We start from the raw sequence: 20,773 nt of genomic DNA, 5'->3' as shown, positions 1-20,773 counted from the left end.
AAAGGGGGGTACTGGTACAGAGTCAATCTCCGGGGGCACCGGTTAGTTGAGGTAATATGTACATGTGGGTAGAGTTATTAAAGTGACTATGCATAGATGATAACAACAGAGAGTAGCAGCAGTGTAAAAGAGGGGGGGGCAATGCAAATAGTCTGGGTAGCCATTTGATTAGGTGTTCAGGAGTCTTATGGCTTGAGCGTAGAAGCTGTTTAGATGCCTCTTGGACCTAGACTTGGCGCTCCGGTACTGCTTGCCATGCGGTAGCAGAGAGAACAGTCTATGACTAGGGTGGCTGGAGTCTATGACAATTTTTAGGGCCTTCCACTGACACTGCATGGTATAGAGGTCCTGAATGGCAGGGAGCTTGGCCCCAGTGATGTACTGGGTCATTCGCATTACCCTCTGTAGTGCCTTGCGGTCGGAGGCCGAGCAGTTGCCATACCTAGAATCTTTTGAGGATCTGAGGACCCATGCCAAATCTTTTCAGTCTCCTGAAAAGATTTTGTCGTGCCCTCTTCACGACTGTCTTGATGTGTTTGGACCATGTTAGTTTGTTGGTGATGTGGACACCAATGAACTTGAAGCTCTCAACCTGCTCCACAGCAACCCCATCGATGAGACTGGGGATGTGCTCAGTCCTCTTTTTCCTGTAGTCCTCAATCATCTCCTTTGTCTTGATCACATTGAGGGAGAGGTTGTTGTCCTGGCACCACATGGCCAGGTCTCTGACCTCCTCCCTGTAGGCTGTCTCGTCGTTGTCGGTGATCAGGCCTACCACTGTTGTGTCATCGACATACTTAATGATGGTGTTGGAGTCGTGCCTGTCCGTGCAGTCATGAGTGAAAGGGAAGTACAGGAGTGGACTGAGCACGCACCCCTTAGTGGCCCCTGTGTTGAGGATCAGCGTGGCGAATGTGTTGTTACCTAGCCTTACCTCCAGGATCCAGTTGCAGACGGAGGTGTTTAGTCCCAGGGTCCTTAGAGCTTTGATGGCACTATGGTGTTGAACGCTGAGCTGTAGTCAATGAATAGCATTCTCACATAGGTGTTCCTTTTGTCCAGGTGGGAAAGGGCAGTGTAGAGTACAATAGAGATTGCATCATCTGTGGATCTGTTGGGGCGGTATGCAAAGTGGAGTCAGTCTAGGGTTTCTGGGATAACGGTGTTGATGTGAGCCATGACCAGCCTTTCAAAGCACTTCATGGCTACAGACGTGAGTGCTACGGGTCAGTAGTCATTTAGGCAGGTTACCTTAGTGTTCTTGGGCACAGGCACTATGTTGGTATTACAGACTCGGACAGGGAGAGGATGAAAATATCAGTGAAGACACTGGCCAGTTGGTCAGCGCATGCTCGCAGTATATGTCCTGGTATTCCATCTTGCCCCATGGCCTTGTGAATGTTGACTTGTTTAAAGGCTGCGGAGAGCAAGATCACACAGTCTTCCGGAACAGCTGGTGGTCTCTTGCATGTTTCAGTGCCATTTGCCTCGAAGCAAGCATAGAAGTAGTTTAGCTCGTCTGGTAGGCTCGTGTGGGTAGCTCTCGGCTGTGCTTCCCTTTGTAGTTTGTAATGGTTTGCAAGCCCTGCCAAATCCGACGAGCGTCAGAGCCGGTGTAGTACGATTCGATCTTAGTCCTGTATTGACACTTTGCCTGTTTGATGGTTCGTCGGAGGGCATAGCGGGATTTGTTATAAGCTGCCGGGTTAGAGTCCCATCCCTTGAAAGCAGCAGCTCTAGCCTTTAGCTCAGTGCGGATGTTGCCTGTAATCCATGGCTTCTGGTTGGGGTATGTACGCACGGTCACTGTGGGGACGACGTCATCGATGCACTTACGATGAAGCAGATGACTGATGTGGTGTACTCTTCAATGCCATCGGAGGAATCCCGGAACATATTCCAGTCTGTGCTAGCAAAACAGTCCTGTAGCTTAGCATCTGCTTCATCTGACCACTTTTTTATTGATCTAGTCACTGGTGCTTCCTGCTTACATTTTTGCTTGTAAGCAAGAATCAGGAGGATAGAATCATGGTCAGATTTCCTAAATGGAGGGCGAGAGAGAGCTTTGTTTGCGTATCTGTGTGTTGGAGTAAAGGTGGTCCACAGTTTTTTTTCCCCTCTGGTTGCACATTTAACATGCTGAAAGAAATTTGGTAAAACGGATTAAAGTTTCCTTGCATAAAAGTCCCCTGCTTCTAGGAGCGCCACCTCTGGGTGAGAGTTTTCTTGTTTGCTTATGGCAGAATACAGCTCATTCAATGCTGTCTTAGTGCCAGCCTCTGACTGTGGTGGTATGTAAACAGCTACGAAAAATACAGATGAAAACTATTTAGGTAGATAGTGTGGTCTACAGCTTTAATAATGTTTGCATATGGCTTTACTCATCTCATATATACTGTATTCTATTGTACTGTATTTTAGTCAATGCCACTCCGACATTGCTCGTCCTAATATTGATATATTTCTTAATTCCATTTTTTTTGTTTTAGATTTGTGTGTATTGTTGTGAATTGTTAGCTACTACTGCACTGCTGGGGCTTGGAACACAAGCATTTTGCTACACCTGCAATAACATCTGCTAAATATGTGTATGTTTCCAATGCAATTTGATTGGATTTGATGCCTGAGCATCACATTTCAAACTCAACACAGAGACATGAGGTCAGTGCTAGCCCAAGCTTCTGTTCCAAACCAAACCTGCCGCTGCTTTCATTCAACAGAGTTACTGCGTTAGGAATTACTTGTGAGTCTTGAAATGACACATGAACTTGATTGTGTGCTGCTTAATGGATTCAGATTGGGCTTCTCCCTGGTCACTGTAACATCATGCATCATGTATCTCCTCAGTGCTACTGTCAGTACTCATCAGTACTTATCACTGACAGATCCTCATAATCTGTCAGTGCCTTAATACTTATTGTCACTGTCTTAACAGATCTCTGTTCTGATCCTAAATGTCAGCTCTGATAATTCATCAGACATGTTGTGAGCTCAGTACAACCATCAACTGTAGGAGAAAAGCATTAAAAAAAATATGACATTATGAAATGTGTCCATGTCAAACTATTGGATTACCACCCCCAAATTAAATTATGTAAGCGGTTTTGGCTGCTTGACGTGTGTGTGTGTGTGTGTGTGTGTGTGTGTGTGTGTGTGTGTGTGTGTGTGTGTGTGTGTGTGTGTGTGTGTGTGTCTGAGAGAGAGAGACACAGAAAAGCTGTGAGGGTGGGGGACAGTGGGGATCTGGAGACCCTTACTCTAGATGTGTCACAACTCTCAGATGGTTGAGCACTCTGTGTTCCTCAGCATACATACTGCACACAGCCAGGTTCCTCTGCATGCATACTATACAGCCAGGTTCCTCTGCATACATACTATACAGCCAGGTACCTCTGCATACATACTATACAGCCAGGTTCCTCAGCATACATACTATACAGCCAGGTTCCTCAACATACATACTGCATACAGCCAGGTTCCTCTGCATGCATACTATACAGCCAGGTTCCTCAGCATACACACTATACAGCCAAGTTCTTCTGCATACATACTATACAGCCAGGTTCCTCAGCATACATACTATACAGCCAGGTTCCTCAACATACATACTGCATACAGCCAGGTTCCTCTGCATACATACTGCATACAGCCAGGTTCCTCTGCATACATACTATACAGCCAGGTTCCTCAGCATACACTACATACTGCATACAGCACATACGGCGGCAGCGTAGCCTAGTGGTTAGAGCGTTGGACTAGTAACTGAAATGTTACAAGTTCAAATCCCTGAACTGACAAGGTACAAATCTGTTGTTCTGCCCCTGAACAAGGCACTGTTCCTAGGCTGTCATTGAAAATGAGAATTTGTTCTTAACTGACTTGCCTAGTTAAATAAAGGTAAAAAAATAAATACAGCCAGGTTCCTCTGCATACATAGTATACAGCCAGATTCCTCAGCATACATACATACGTGCTATGCTGTGTGTTTTGTTGCCAATCTTACTTTGCTACTTGACAACTTTACGGTTTTTAATTACAGTTTATATTTTTAGTTTTTACCTCACTCAACTTCTTTTTTTTCATTCAACTTTTTCACTCCGGACGCTTTATCTGGACGTGGTTCGTCAGGACCTCCACCAGCCGAAGCTAAGTAGTAACATTAACATGATGCCTTCTAATTGCAGTCGCTGTACTCATAATATACAGGAGAATGATTGCCTTACGGCGAGGATAGCTGTGCTGCAAGCCCAGCTTCAGACACAATCGTTAGGCAAGGGTAATTTCAGTGTAGGAAAGGATGAAACAGCGTCTGTGCCACCAGTAAGTACAGATAACGTTAGTAGTATAAACCCCCTCGCAAGGTCCCCGCAGCCGGACAACTTTCTCATGGCTTCTGGAGGAAATGCTGTAGGAATGCTCAACCGGTGTAGCTTATTCAGCCGACAGAAACTTTCAATCGGTTCTCCCCATTAAGCAGCGAGTCGGAGTCAGAGGCCGAGCCTCCTCTTGTCTCTACTCCTCCCGTTATGGGGTCTGAGACGCCGAAGCCTCCCACCATTAGCTTTGACAAATTGAAAACCCTAGTCATTGGCGACTCCATTACCCGCAGCATTAGACTTAAAACGAATCATCCAGCGATTATACACTGTTTACCAGGGGGCAGGGCTACCAACGTTAAGGCTAATCTGAAGATGGTGCTGGCTAAAGCTAAAACTGGCGAGTGTAGAGAGTATAGAGATATTGTTATCCACGTCGGCACCAACGATGTTAGGATGAAACAGTCAGAGGTCACCAAGCGCAACATAGCTTCAGCGTGTAAATCAGCTAGAAAGATGTGTCGGCATCGATTAATTGTCTCTGGCCCCCTCCCAGTTAGGGGGAGTGATGAGCTCTACAGCAGAGTCTCACAACTCAATCACTGGTTGAAAACTGTTTTCTGCCCCTCCCAAAAGATAGAATTTGTAGATAATTGGCCCTCTTTCTGGGACTCACCCACAAACAGGACCAAGCCTGGCCTGTTGAGGAGTGACAGACTCCATCCTAGCTGGAGGGGTGCTCTCATCTTATCTACGAACATAGACAGGGCTCTAACTCCTCTAGCTCCACAATGAAATAGGGTGCAGGCCAGACAGCAGGCTGTTAGCCAGCCTGCCAGCTAAGTGGAGTCTGCCACTAGCACAGTCAGTGTAGTCAGCTCAGCTATCTCCATTGAGACCGTGTCTGTGCCTCGACCTAGGTTGGGCAAAATTAAAGACGGCGGTGTTCGCCTTAGCAATCTCACTAGAATAAAGACCTCCTCCATCCCTGCCATTATTGAAAGAGATTGTGATACCTCACATCTCAAAATAGGGCTACTTAATGTTAGATCCCTCACTTCAAAGGCAGTTATAGTCAATGAACTAATCACTGATCATAATCTTGATGTGATTGGCCTGACTGAAACATGGCTTAAGCCTGATGAATTTACTGTGTTAAATGAGGCCTCACCTCCTGGTTACACTAGTGACCATATCCCCCGCACGTCCCGCAAAGGCGGAGGTGTTGTTAACATTTACGATAGCAAATTTCAATTTACAAAAAAAAAAAACAACAACAACGTTTTCGTCTTCTAGTCATGAAATCTATGCAGCCTACTCAATCACTTTTTATAGCTACTGTTTACAGGCCTCCTGGGCCATATGCAGCGTTCCTCACTGAGTTCCCTGAATTCCTATCGGACCTTGTAGTCATCGCAGATAATATTCACATTTTTGGTGACTTTAATATTCACATGGAAAAGTCCACAGACCCACTCCAAAAGGCTTTCGGAGCCATCATCGACTCAGTGGGTTTTGTCCAACATGTCTCTGGACCTACTCACTGCCACAGTCATACTCTGGACCTAGTTTTGTCCCATGGAATAAATGTTGTGGATCTTAATGTTTTTCCTCATAATCCTGGACTATCGGACCACCATTTTATTACGTTTGCAATCGCAACAAATAATCTGCTCAGACCCCAACCAAGGAGCATTAAAAGTCGTGCTATAAATTCTCAGACAACCCAAAGATTCCTTGATGCCCTTCCAGACTCCCTCTGCCTGCCCAAGGACGTCAGAGGACAAAAATCAGTTAACCACCTAACTGAGGAACTCAATTTAACCTTGCGCAATACCCTAGATGCAGTTGCACCCCTAAAAACTAAAAACATTTGTCATAAGAAACTAGCTCCCTGGTATACAGAAAATACACGAGCTCTGAAGCAAGCTTCCAGAAAATTGGAACGGAAACGCCACACCAAACTGGAAGTCTTCCGACTAGCTTGGAAAGACAGTACCGTGCAGTATCGAAGAGCCCTCACTGCTGCTCGATCATCCTATTTTTCCAACTTAATTGAGGAAAATAAGAACAATCCGAAATGTCTTTTTGATACTGTCGCAAAGCTAACTAAAAAGCAGCATTCCCCAAGAGAGGATGGCTTTCACTTCAGGAGTAATGAATTCATGAACTTCTTTGAGGAAAAGATCATAATCATTAGAAAGCAAATTACGGACTCCTCTTTAAATCTGCGTATTCCTCCCAAGCTCCGTTGTCCTGAGTCTGCACAACTCTGCCAGGACCTAAGATCAAGGGAGACACTAAAGTGTTTTAGTACTATATCTCTTGACACAATGATGAAAATAATCATGGCCTCTAAACCTTCAAGCTGCATACTGGACCCTATTCCAACTAAACTAATGAAAGAGCTGCTTCCTGTGCTTGGCCCTCCTATGTTGAACATAATAAACGGCTCTCTATCCACCGGATGTGTACCAAACTCCCTAAAAATGGCAGTAATAAAGCCTCTCTTGAAAAAGCCAAATCTTGACCCAGAAATTATAAAAAACTATCGGCCTATATCGAATCTTCCATTCCTCTCAAAGATTTTAGAAAAAGCTGTTGCGCAGCAACTCACTGCCTTCCCGAAGACAAACAATGTATACGAAACGCTTCAGTCTGGTTTTAGACCCCATCAAAGCACTGAGACTGCACATGTGAAGGTGGTAAATTACCTTTTAATGACGTTAGACGGAGGCTCTGCATCTGTCCTCGTGCTCCTAGATCTTAGTGCTCCTTTTGATACCATCGATCACCACATTCTTTTGGAGAGATTGGAAACCCAAATTGGTCTACATGGACAAGTTCTGGACTGGTTTAGATCTTATCTGTCGGAAAGATATCAGTTTGTCTCTGTGAATGGTTTGTCCTCTGACAAATCAACTGTAAATTTCGGTGTTCCTCAAGGTTCCGTTTTAGGACCACTATTGTTTTCACTATATATTTTACCTCTTGGGGATGTCATTCGAAAACATAATGTTCAATTTCATTGCTATGCGGATGACACACAGCTGTACATTTCAATGAAACATGGTGAAGCCCCAAAATTGCCCTCGCTAGAAGCCTGTGTTTCAGACATAAGGGATTGGATGGCTGCAAACTTTCTACTTTTAAACTCGGACAAAACAGAGATGCTTGTTCTTGGTCCCAAGAAACAAAGAGATCTTCTGTTGAATCTGACAATTAATCTGGATGGTTGTACAGTCGTCTCAAATAAAACTGTGAAGGACCTTGGCGTTACTCTGGACCCTGATCTCTCTTTTGAAGAACATATCAAGACTGTTTCAAGGACAGCTTTTTTCCATCTACGTAACATTGCAAAAATCAGAAACTTTCTGTCCAAAAATGATGCAGAAAAATGTATCCATGCTTTTGTTACTTCTAGGTTGGACTACTGCAATGCTCTACTTTCCGGCTACCCGGATAAAGCACTAGAACCAAAGAATTTGATCATATTACTCCAGTGCTAGCCTCCCTACACTGGCTTCCTGTTAAGGCAAGGGCTGATTTCAAGGTTTTACTGGTAACCTACAAAGCATTACATGGACTTGCTCCTACCTATCTTTCCGATTTGGTCCTGCCGTACAGACCTTTAAGTCTTTACTGAAGACTCATCTCTTCACTAGGTCCTATGATTAAGTGTAGTCTGGCCCAGGGGTGTGAAGGTGAACGGAAAGGCTGGAGCAACGAACCGCCCTTGCTGTCTCTGCCTGGCCGGTTCCCCTCTCTCCACTGGGATTCTCTGCCTCTAACCCTATTACAGGGGCTGAGTCACTGGCTTACTGGTGTTCTTCCATGCCATCCCACGGAGGGGTGCGTCACTTGAGTGGGTTGAGTCACTGACGTGGTCTTCCTGTCTGGGTTGGCGCCACCCCTTGGGTTGTGCCGTGGCGGAGATCTTTGTGGGCTATACTCGGCCTTGTCTCAGGATGGTAAGTTGGTGGTTGTCCCTCCAGTGGTGTGGGGGCTGTGCTTTGGCAAAGTGGGTGGGGTTATATCCTGCCTGTTTTGCCCTGTCCGGGGGTTTCAACGGATGGGGCCACAGTGTCTCCTGACCCCTCCTGTCTCAGCCTCCAGTATTTATGCTGCAGTAGTTTATGTGTCAGGGGGCTAGGGTCAGTCTGTTACATCTGGAGTATTTCTCTTGTCTTATCCGGTGTCCTGTGTGAATTTAAATATGCTCTCTCTAATTCTCTCTTTATCTCTTTCTTTCTCTCTCTCGGAGGACCTCAGCCCTAGGACCATGCCTCAGGACTACCTGGCATGATGACTCCTTGCTGTCCCCAGTCCACCTGGCCGTGCTGCTGCTCCAGTTTCAACTGTTCTGCCTGTGGCTATGGAACCCTGACCTGTTCACCGGACGTGCTACCTGTCCCAGATCTGCTGTCCCAGACCTGCTGGAACCCTGACCTGTTCATCGGACGTGCTACCTGTCCCAGACCTGCTGTTTTCAACTCTCTAGAGACAGCAGGAGCGGTAGAGATACTCTCAAAGATTGGCTATGAAAAAGCCAACTGACACTTAGTCTTGAGTTGCTGACTTGTTGCACCCTCGACAACTACTATGATTATTATTATTTGACCATGCTGGTCATTTATGAACATTTGAACATCTTGGCCATGTGCTGTTATAATCTCCACCCGGCACAGCCAGAAGAGGACTGGCCACCCCTCATAGCCTGGTTCCTCTCTAGGTTTCTTCCTAGGTTTTGGCCTTTCTAGGGAGTTTTTCCTAGCCACCGTGCTTCTACACCTGCATTGCTTGCTGTTTGGGGTTTTAGGCTGGGTTTCTGTACAGCACTTTGAGATATCAGCTGATGTAAGAAGGGCTATATAAATAAATGTGATTCGATTTGACATACTATACAGCCAGGTTCCTCTGCATACATACTATACAGCCAGGTTCCTCTGCATACATACTATACAGCCAGGTTCCTCAGCATACATACTGCGTGCAGCCACAGGAAGGCCAAAAAGATCATCAAGGACCACAACCACCCGAGCCACTGCCTGTTCACCCTGCTATCATCCAGAAGGCGAGGTCAGTACAGGTGCATCAAAGCGGGGACTGAGAGACTGAAAAACAGCTTCTATCTCAAGGCCATCAGACTGTTAAACAGCCATCACTAACATTGAGTGGCTGCTGCCAACATACTGACTCAACTCCATCCACTTTAATAATGGAAAAATTGATGTAATCAATTTATCACGAGCCACTTTATATTATATAATGTTTACTTACCCTACATTACTCATCTCATATGTATATACTGTACGCTATACCATCAACTGCATCTTGCCATCTTGATGTAATGTATCACTAGCCACTTTAAATAATCTTTTCATACCCTACATTACTCATCTCAAATGTATATACTGTACTCTATAACATCTACTGCATCTTGCCATCTTGATGTAATGTATCACTAGCCACTTTAAACAATGGCACTTTATATACTGCTCAAAAAAATAAAGGGAACACTTAAACAACAATGTAACTTCAAGTCAATCACACTTCTGTGAAATCAAACTGTCCACTTAGGAAGCAACACTGATTGACAATACATTTCACATGCTGTTGTGCAAATGGAATAGACAACAGGTGGAAATTATAGGCAATTAGCAAGACACCCCCAATAAAGGAGTGGTTCTGCAGGTGGACCACAGACCACTTCTCAGTTCCTATGCTTCCTGGATGATGTTTTGGTCACTTTTGAATGTTGGCAGTGTTTTCACTCTAGTGGTAGCATGAGACGGAGTCTACAACCCACACAAGTGGCTCAGGTAGTGCAGCTCATCCAGGATGTCACATCAATGCGAGCTGTGGCAAGAAGGTTTGCTGTGTCTGTCAGCGTAGTGTCCAGAGCATGGAGGCGCTACCAGGAGACAGGCCAGTACATCAGGAGACGTGGAGGAGGCCGTAGGAGGGCAACAACCCAGCAGCAGGACCGCTACCTCCGCCTTTGTGCAAGGAGGAGCAGGAGGAGCACTGCCAGAGCCCTGCAAAATAACCTCCAGCAGGCCACAAATGTGCATGTGTCTGCTCAAACGGTCAGATACAGACTCCATGAGGGTGGTATGAGGGCCCGCCGTCCACAGGTGGGGGTTGTGCTTATAGCCCAACACCGTGCAGGACGTTTGGCATTTGCCAGAGAACACCAAGATTGGCAAATTCGCCACTGGCGCCCTGTGCTCTTCACAGATGAAAGTAGGTTCACACTGAGCACGTGACAGATGTGACAGAGTCTGGAGACGCCGTGGAGAACGTTCTGCAACATCCTCCAGCATGACCGGTTTGGCGGTGGGTCAGTCATGGTGTGGGGTGGCATTTCTTTGGGGGGGCCACACAGCCCTCCATGTGCTCGCCAGAGGTAGCCTGACTGCCATTAGGTACTGAGATGAGATCCTCAGACCCCTTGTGAGACCATATGCTGGTGTGGTTGGCCCTGGGTTCCTCCTAATGCAAGACAATGCTAGACCTCATGTGGCTAGAGTGTGTCAGCAGTTCCTGCAAGAGGAAGGCATTGATGCTATGGACTGGCCCGCCCATTCCCCAGACCTGAATCCAATTGAGCACATCTGGGACATCATGTCTCGCTCCATCCACCAACGCCACGTTGCACCACAGACTGTCCAGGAGTTGGCAGATGCTTTAGTCCAGATCTGGCAGGAGATCCCTCAGGAGACCATCCGCCACCTAAGGAGCATGCCCAGGCGTTGTAGGGAGGTCATACAGGCACGTGGAGGCCACACACACTACTGAGCCTCATTTTTACTTGTTTTAAGGACATTACATCAAAGTTGGATCAGTCTGTAGTGTGGTTTTCCACTTTAATTTTGAGTGTGACTCCAAATCCAGACCTCCATGGGTTGATAAATTGGATTTCCATTGATTATTTTTGTGTGATTTTGTTGTCAGCACATTCAACTATGTAAAGAAAAACGTATTTAATAAGATTATTTATTTCATTCAGATCTAGGATGTGTTGTTTAAGTGTTCCCTTTATTTTTTGGAGCAGTGTATAATGTTTTCATACCCTACATTACTCGTCTCACATGTATATACTGTACCCTATACCATCTACTGCATCTTGCCTATGCCGTTCGGCCATCACTCATTTATATATTTTTATGTACATATTCGTATTCATTCCTTTACACTTGTGTGTATAAGGTAGTTGTTGTGGAATTGTTAGGTTATATTACTTGTTAGATATTACTGCATGGTCAGAACCAGAAGCATTTTGCCACACTTGCATTAACACCTGCTAACCATGTGTATGTGACAAATAAATTTGATTTAGATTTTTTACATACTGCATACAACCAGTGTAACGGTCGTCGTGAGGAATGGACCAAGGCGCAGCGGGTTGAGTGCTCATAATTAAACTTTTAATGTGAACACTGATAAACAACAAAACAAGACCACGATGACAAACAGTCTTGACGGCAACACACAGCAATACAAGAACAACCTCCCACAAAACCCCATGAAAACAAACTCCTAATTATAGGACCTTCAATCAGAAGCAACGATAACCAGCTGCTTCCAATTTAAGGTCCAACCCCAATAAACTAAACATAGAACTACAATAGACTAGATAGAACATAGAAATATACTAACATAGAACAATACAACAACAAAAAACGGAATACATAAACCAAACACCCCTCTACATACACATACAACCCGAACCATATAAAACAAATACCCCCCTGCCACGTCCTGACCAAACTACAATAACAAATAACCCCTATACTGGTCAGGACGTGACAACCAGATACAGCATAATGCTATAAACAATGGGGTTTGATGAAGAACCATCAAACATTTCATGTAGCACCATCAAGCATTTCATGTAGCACAATCAAACATTTCATGTAGCACCATCAAGTATTTCATGTAGCACCATCAAGTATTTCATGTAGCACCATCAAACATTTCATGTAGCACCATCAAGCATTTCATGTAGCACAATCAAACATTTCATGTAGCACCATGAAGTATTTCATGTAGCACCATCAAACATTTCATGTAGCACCATCAAGCATTTCATGTAGCACAATCAAACATTTCATGTAGCACCATCAAGTATTTCATGTAGCACCATCAAGTATTTCATGTAGCACCATCAAACATTTCATGTAGCACCATCAAGTATTTCATGTAGCACCATCAAGTATTTCATGTAGCACCATCAAGTATTTCAATCCAACATACTTAAAAAAATGTAACTCCTAGACCCCTGAGGACTTTTTCAAATTGTGAACTAACAATAAACAGGTGCGTTGTACTGTAGCTTCGGTCCTTCGTAGCTCAGTTTGTAGAGCTTTGTGCTTGTAATGCCAGAGCAGTGAGTTCGATTCCTGGGACCACCCATATGTAAAATGTATCCACGCATGACATAAAATGTATGCACGCATAAAAGTGTCTGCTAAATAATATATATTCTGTTATATATTACCAGAATGTATATATAATAAGCTAACTCAATATGTCCTCTTTTCCATTTATGTAGATTGGCAGAGAACCATTCAATGTTCTTTTACCTGGTGTGAAATCTTTGATAACTGTCAGACAATCGAAATAATTGAGCTGTCAAGTTAGCAGAAGATATTGGAAAAGAAGGATAGTGTGTGTTTTGTGTGTGTGTGTGTATGTGTGTGTTTTGTGTGTGTGTGCATGTGTGTTACCACCTAGAGGATGAACGTGAACCACCGAGCACCGATATCCAATATTAAAGTCGAGTCTTCTCGCTTTATTCCACCAGGCTGAATCTCTGTCTCGACCTAGGGTCCAATATGACATTGAAAGATATCCTCCAGCTTCCTGTGTGAACAGGTAATCACTTACGGCAGATCCGTTATGTCTTCTAAGTGATGATATTACTCTCTCAAAATGCACTCCATTTAGGAAAATGTTATTTGACTCAAGACTCCTGAAATAATTATCAGATGAGAAATAAGTTGGCACTCCCACCTGTTCATTCCCACCTGATTGTTCTCTTTACTCTTTCCTTCTCTCATCTAAATTATATTTCCTCAGCTAAAAGACCTTTCCGGTCTCCTACCATAAAGGGATTTCTTTAGAAGAGTAATGTTATTCAGTTCTTACACCAAATATTTAATCAATACTCCCTCACTTGCTGTGAACAAATCCCTCTGACTCAAACTGAACAAAGAGGTAATCTTTCATTGTCATATAGGCCCCAAATGCAATGCCAAATACCCCTTTGTATGAGTAAAAAAAATGAAAAATGTCTTGTGGAACTTACTTGCCCAGTTCCTCAAACATCTGGAATTCCTCAGTGAAGCGGGTGCAGATGGTGGTGGTCATGATCTGAGGTGGAGGGTTTCAGGTGGCCCTTTAGTCGAGTGCTTTTTGGAGTGGAAGCGATTGGAAGCGATAGATAGAGGATGGTTGGAAGCCTTGATGAGAGCCAAGCTTCTCTATCACTATCCTGATCTACGGAGTGGAAGTGAAGGGGGGCAATGCTGGCTGTCAGTTTTGCTCCAACATTTCGCCCGCCCGCTTCGCCTGGTTCCTCCAATCGCAGCTCTGCCTGCACTCCTGAATACACAGCCCCATTGCCATGGCAACTGCATCCCCCTCCTCTCCAAGCGCACACTTCACAGGCAGACAGACAGACAGACAGACAGGCAGACAGGCAGACAGACAGACAGACAGACAGACAGACAGACAGACAGACAGACAGACAGACAGACAGACAGACAGACAGACAGACAGACAGACAGACAGACAGACAGACAGACAGACAGACAGACAGACAGACAGACAGACAGACAGACAGACAGACAGACAGACAGGAGAGGAGGCAGCTTAACACGGTGGCGTTCAAACAGTGCACACATATAGACAACCACATACATGAGCACAAACACGTAAACATATGTGCATACACGCATATACTTAGCAAAGTGTAAGATGAAATATACATCCATTTCAATCCACTAATATAACTAATCATGCAACCAAGCAAGTCCCAAAGACATTAAGATATCAATCATTTAACTTTTGATTAAGGAATCATTAATATCTCTAATTTCTTCAGTCTGAATATATTTCTCTGATGTACTATTATGTTATTATTATGAAAATAACAAACCAACAAACTGTAGGCCCTCACAATGAAGGTTAAGTCAGAATCCAGAATCGTATTATTCTGTACATAAATCCGAGACACTCCATTTAGTATGATATGCTACGTTTCGTATGGTAGGCATTCATTTGTGGATGTCCAACATGTTCGCGAATTTGAAAAATATACAATATGCTACGAATTTGAAAAATGTATGATATGCTACAAATTCTAGCTAGGTGCTAATGTTAGCTATCTGGATAACTTTAGCTAGGCTAGGGGTTAGGGTTAGGGGTTAAGGTTAAGTTTAGGAGTTAAGTTAAAGGGGAAGGGTTAGCTAAAAGGGTTAGGGTTAGGGAAATGGTTAGCTAACATGCTAAATAATTGAAAAGTAACTCAAAAGTAGTAAGTATTTGAAAAGTTGCTAATTAACAAAACTGGTCTGTGACGAGATTTGAAATCACAACCTTTGGGTTTCTAGATGTTCCCATTATACACCTACCTATCCACCCCCACCCACCCTCCCTACTTTCATTTTTGCCTTAACCTTCTATCTCATGTAACCATACCAAACGTATCATATCATACTAAATGGAGTGTCCCGTATTTACATGTACCATGTTACGTCTAGTCTATGAGACCAGGCTGTATAGCCTGCAGGTTAATGCATTACACGCCATGATCAATGACCAGATACTAGTCTAGTGGAAACCATGTCACATATAGCCTAAAGGGAATATATCCTAATTATTCATGAAGAAGATATTTAAGGTCTTTGTCACTTGATTTCTGCATAGCCCCTTTGTCAATCACAACACATTCAGCCACTAACCCACTCAGCCCATTGTGAACCTGTACACCCCACTGGGAAAAACAAAAAGCTTGACTAAGTCATTTCTCCTTGTTGACGTATACAGTCTGTCTCTGACACAGTTGGGAGATTCATGAAGATTTCATCACAGCCCTTCCCCCTCTTCCATACTTCCAATAGAGATACAGTATACCGACACTCCTGCTAAACAAGCAACGTTGGAAATATGTTCTACCCTCTTGTGGCTTTGAGTCAGTAACTCAATGCCACTCAAAGTAACTCAAAGACACTCCCGCAGATCGCCTGGTCCACCCTTAGGGGTATCAGCCCGGCTCAGGGCTTTGTGATTCACTTCTATTACAGGCCACGTATTGGCCACATGGCTTTGTTGCTGTCAAGCCTGGACAAGGCTGAGCGTTCACGGTCTGCTGGATGCGAGTGCATCTCTTCAGAAAGCAGAGAGTGATAGAGAAAGGGGGGGGGGGGGGGGGTGACTTGGAGGGGGAGAGAGATAGGCCTTCTTTCCCTATACATTTAGATTTCAGTCAATTAGCAAATGCTCCCATCTAGAGAGACTTCCATAAGTGCCTTCCTGTGTGGGAGCTGAAACAACTACAGTCCATAACATGAGCATCATTAGTAAAACATTATATTTCACTAATGAACAAGATGGTGGAATACAGTATCATGCTGTACAATCTCAACAACAGACTCTTAGGCATCAATCTCCTCCTTGACTGACACCTGCAAAAATGAGTTGGTTAGGACAAAAATGTTGTATAAACTGAGTAATAAATTAGAAAACTGTAGAGAATGGAAAGGGTTTGGATCCACATATATCATCTAAATGTCCAGCAGGTCTCCCTGGAATAACACACACACACACACACACACACACACACACACACACACACACACACACACACACACACACACACACACACACACACACACACACACACACACACACACACACACACACACCTGGGGAAGCCTGAGCCAACAGGAGCCACATTCAATGGATGAAGTCAGACCCAGTCTATGGATGAAGTCAGACCCAGTCTATGGATGAAGTCAGACCCAGTCTATGGATGAAGTCAGACCCAGTCTATGGATAAAGTCAGACCCAGTCGTGGTCTTCCTGTCTGGGTTGCCCCCCCCCCTTGGGTTGTGCCGTGGCGGAGATCTTTGTGGGCTATACTCGGCCTTGTCTTAGGACGGTAAGTTGGTGGTTGGAGACATCCCTCTAGTGGTGTGGGGGCTGTGCTTTGGCAAAGTGGGTGGGGTTATATCCTGCCTGTTTGGCCCTGTCCGGGGGTATCATCGGATGGGGCCACAGTGTCTTCTGATCCCTCCTGTCTCAGCCTCCAGTATTTATGCTGCAGTACTTTATGTGTCGGCGGGCTAGGGTCAGTCTGTTACATCTGAAGTATTTCTCTTGTCTTATCCGGTGTCCTGTGTGAATTTAAATATGCTCTCTCTAATTCTCTCTTTCTTTCTTTCCCTAGGACCATGCCTCAGGACTACCTGGCATGATGACTCCTTGCTGTTCCCAGTCCACCTGGCCGTGCTGCTGCTCCAGTTTCAACTGTTCTGCCTGCGGCTATGGAACCCTGACCTGTTCACCGGACGTGCTTGTTGCACCCTTGACAACTACTATGATTATTATTATTTGACCATGCTGGTCATTTATGAACATTTTAACATCTTGACCATGTTCTGTTATAATATCCACCTGGCACAGCCAGAAGAGGACTGGCCACCCCTCATAGCCTGGTTCCTCTCTAGGTTTCTTCCTAGGTTTTTGGCCTTTCTACAGAGTTTTTCCTAGGGAGTTTTTCCTAGCCACCGTGCTTCTTTCACATGCATTGCTTGCTGTTTGGGGTTTTAGGCTGGGTTTCTGTACAGCACTTTGAGATATCAGCTGATGTACGAAGGGCTATATAAATACATTTGATTTGATTTGATTTGGTCTATGGATGAAGTCAGTCCCATTTTATGGATGCTGTCAGACCCAGTCTATGGATGAAGGCAGTCCCAGTCTATGGATGAAGTCAGACCCAGTCTATGGATGCTGTCAGACCCATTCTATGGACGCTGTCAGACCCAGTCTATGGACGCTGTCAGACCCAGTCTATGGATGAAGTCAGACCCAGTCTATGGACGCTGTCAGACCCAGTCTATGGATGAAGTCAGACCCAGTCTATGGATGCTGTCAGACCCAGTCTATGGATGAAGTCAGACCCAGTCTATGGACGCTGGCAGACCCAGTCTATGGATGAAGTCAGACCCAGTCTATGGATGCTGTCAGACCCAGTCTATGGATGCTGTCAGACCCAGTCTATGGACGCTGTCAGACCCAGTCTATGGATGAAGTCAGACCCAGTCTATGGACGCTGGCAGACCCAGTCTATGGATGAAGTCAGACCCAGTCTATGGATGCTGTCAGACCCAGTCTATGGATGCTGTCAGACCCAGTCTATGGACGCTGTCAGACCCAGTCTATGGACGCTGTCAGACCCAGTCTATGGATGAAGTCAGACCCAGTCTATGGACGCTGTCAGACCCAGTCTATGGATGAAGTCAGACCCAGTCTATGGATGCTGTCAGACCCAGTCTATGGATGCTGTCAGACCCAGTCTATGGATGAAGTCAGACCCAGTCTATGGACGCTGGCAGACCCAGTCTATGGATGAAGTCAGACCCAGTCTATGGATGCTGTCAGACCCAGTCTATGGATGCTGTCAGACCCAGTCTATGGACGCTGTCAGACCCAGTCTATGGATGCTGTCAGACCCAGTCTATGGATGAAGTCAGACCCAGTCTATGGACGCTGTCAGACCCAGTCTATGGATGAAGTCAGACCCAGTCTATGGGACAGATCTCTGCAGCCAGGGACAGAGCTAACCCAGAGATGGATAGAGACAGGCTGGTCAGTGTTGATCTTCATCTGGAAATCCCAATTCCCTGTTGGTTTCTGGCAGGCGGCCTATCGCCTCAATCAGAACAACCTGCTCTAGTTGATGTTTCTTTATAATGTGATGTGAACACATCTATTCAGGCATCTCACAGAGCTGTTAATTTGCCACATGTGGTGAAAAGAGGGGCTTCCAAGGTGCATTACATCACCAAACATTATAATTGCCCCTGTTGAAGACCCAAGGCACTAATGGAGTGGGATATGACACAGGATAATGACTGTCCCCAAGTGTTGACAGGTGGTATGACACTCACATCAATGTGTTGATTTTACATTGAATAACGGTTCAGCAAATACTGAGGCACTGAAGAATGAATGATTCTCACATATCTAATTGGATCACAGGTTGTCCTAGGCCTAATTCATTTAAATGGAAACACCTTAAGATCACAAGGTCTATCTGGGAAACCAAATACAGTATGTGTCATATGTATAGTATGACATAATGATGGAAATGTATGAGCAGGGCAATATTCCCCGTACACTCAAATTGACATCATGAGTAATGAATTGAAGCCAATAAACCTCCATGAGCCAACATGAAGTATTGTCCTCAGATCAGGGCGGCAGGTAGCCTAGCTGTTAAGAGTGTTGGGCTGACAACCGAAAGGCCTGGAATAAAAGCAGAGAGGTTAAGATAGAAGAGAGGACATAGGCTACAAAGTGTGTGGGCTCATTGAGGGTGACTCATATAACCATCCTGGAAGGAATAAACAAATCCAGGTCTTGCAACGTATCAGTGATATGAAGATGCATGTATATGTCATATGTTTGGCCTCTCTTTAAGGAGATGAGTGTGTGTGTGTGTGTGTGTGTGTGTGTGTATTTCGGCTGCCTCCTAGCAAGTTGTGCTAACGTTGTGGGCTAACGAGCAGAGAGAGAGAGAGCGGACATTTGAAAACTCATCTGGGCAGGCAATCAGCCAGAGCAGCATTTGATATTACAGTACTTGAAGCTGTGCTACTCTTAGCTGGATTATAATGCTGTGAGCAGGTGCCCTGACTCTGGCCTGTTCCTCTACTGTAATGTCCTCCACTGTAGGAGGCCCAGATACAGTGGTGATTCTAATGGATCAAAGGGGATTTTGACAAATGTACAAGTGATTATACAGACTATTCTCCCTGCTTTAACAGTCTTCTAGTTCCACAGCAACAAGAGCAAAACTCCACAACTGGTCCTAAATACTTCCTCTGTCACTAATGACATTCAGTGGCCTATCTTACCTTTTTCGAACTAGTGTTTGTCTCTACTGAATGCCATGAGTTCCCCAGGGATTCCTGAGGCTCCTTCCTGCAGTTCTGCTCCTGTAGGATTTAGCTATCTGACAGACATGATCAACATCAGTGGTGCCTCTGCCTGACTGCCTGACTACCTGACTGGTTGGCTGACTACCTGACTGGCTGCCTGACTCGCAGACTGACTACCTGACTGCCTGACTACTTGTCTGCCTGACTACTTGTCTGCCTGGCTGCCTGCTTGGCTGCCTGACTGGCTGCCTGACTACCTGACTGACAGCCAGGGTGCAATGCTAGGTTTAGGGTCAATTCCCATTTCAATACCTGTCAATTCCGGAAGTGTTGACAGTCTCTTCAATGCTTTTCAATTGGGAAAATGTTGAATTGGAATTGGGTTTACTTTCTGAATTGACTGGAATTAAAATGGAATTGACCCTATCCCTGCAGCCTACTTAGTGGGAGAGCTGTCTTACTGTGGAGACAGTGGACGCACAGTCGATGTTAGAAGACATTAGAAAAGCTTTGCTAACTCTTAGGAAATACAAATTATTAAGATTGAATTATATAGCTAAAAGAAATATGTGGATATTCATTAAATTTACTATACTATTATTGCTGAGGAATGCTCTGTAGATAGAATTCAAACTGAGGTCTAACAAGTCTGAGCAGATCTTTCCCCTCCAATCTAACTAAAATTGATAGGATGTGCATTGTGTAGAGGAAAACGCAGAGGTGTGTGAGAGCGAGTCAAAATTAAGTCTGACTATTCCCCAGGCTCCATGATATGACTATCCCCCAGGCTCCATGATAAGACTATCCCCCAGGCTCCATGATATGACTATACCCCAGGCTCCATGATATGACTATCCCCCAGGCTCCATGATAAGACTATCCCCCAGGCTCCATGATATGACTATCCCCCAGGCTCCATGATATGACTACTCCCCAGGCTCCATGATATGACTATCCCCCAGGCTCCATGATAAGACTATCCCCCAGGCTCCATGATATGACTATCCCCCAGGCTCCATGATAAGACTATACCCCAGGCTCCATGACAAAACTATCCCCCAGGCTCCATGATATGACTATCCCCCAGGCTCCATGATATGACTATCCCCCAGGCTCCATGATATGACTATCCCCCAGGCTCCATGATAAGATTATCCCCCAGGCTCCATGATATGACTATACCCCAGGCTCCATGATAAGACTACACCCCAGGCTCCATGATATGACTATACCCCAGGCTCCATGATATGACTATTCCCCAGGCTCCATGATAAGACTATC

At 44.9% G+C, this 20,773-nt stretch overlaps 1 protein-coding gene across 4 annotated transcripts in view; it reads right to left on the bottom strand.

Moving 5' to 3' along the window:
* camk2a (calcium/calmodulin-dependent protein kinase II alpha) overlaps positions 1–13,904 on the bottom strand; it is a 150,020-nt gene extending 136,116 nt beyond the window's left edge. For 2 of the 4 annotated variants that reach the window (XM_014129573.2, XM_014129574.2), the window contains exon 1: positions 13,630–13,904. In XM_014129573.2, coding sequence (XP_013985048.1) covers positions 13,630–13,691 — 62 coding nt within the window. In that variant the 5' untranslated portion in view covers positions 13,692–13,904. The remainder of the gene's footprint in view (positions 1–13,629) is intronic. The other 2 variants (XM_014129572.2, XM_014129575.2) reach the window with 2 other exon arrangements.
* Between the last annotated feature and the right edge of the window lie 6,869 nt (positions 13,905–20,773).

This window comes from Salmo salar, chromosome ssa11 (genome assembly GCF_905237065.1).
Source record: "Salmo salar chromosome ssa11, Ssal_v3.1, whole genome shotgun sequence".
Lineage (NCBI taxonomy): Eukaryota > Metazoa > Chordata > Actinopteri > Salmoniformes > Salmonidae > Salmo > Salmo salar.
Note: the sequence above shows the minus strand (reverse complement) of the source record. Positions and strands in the feature narration are given on the sequence as shown.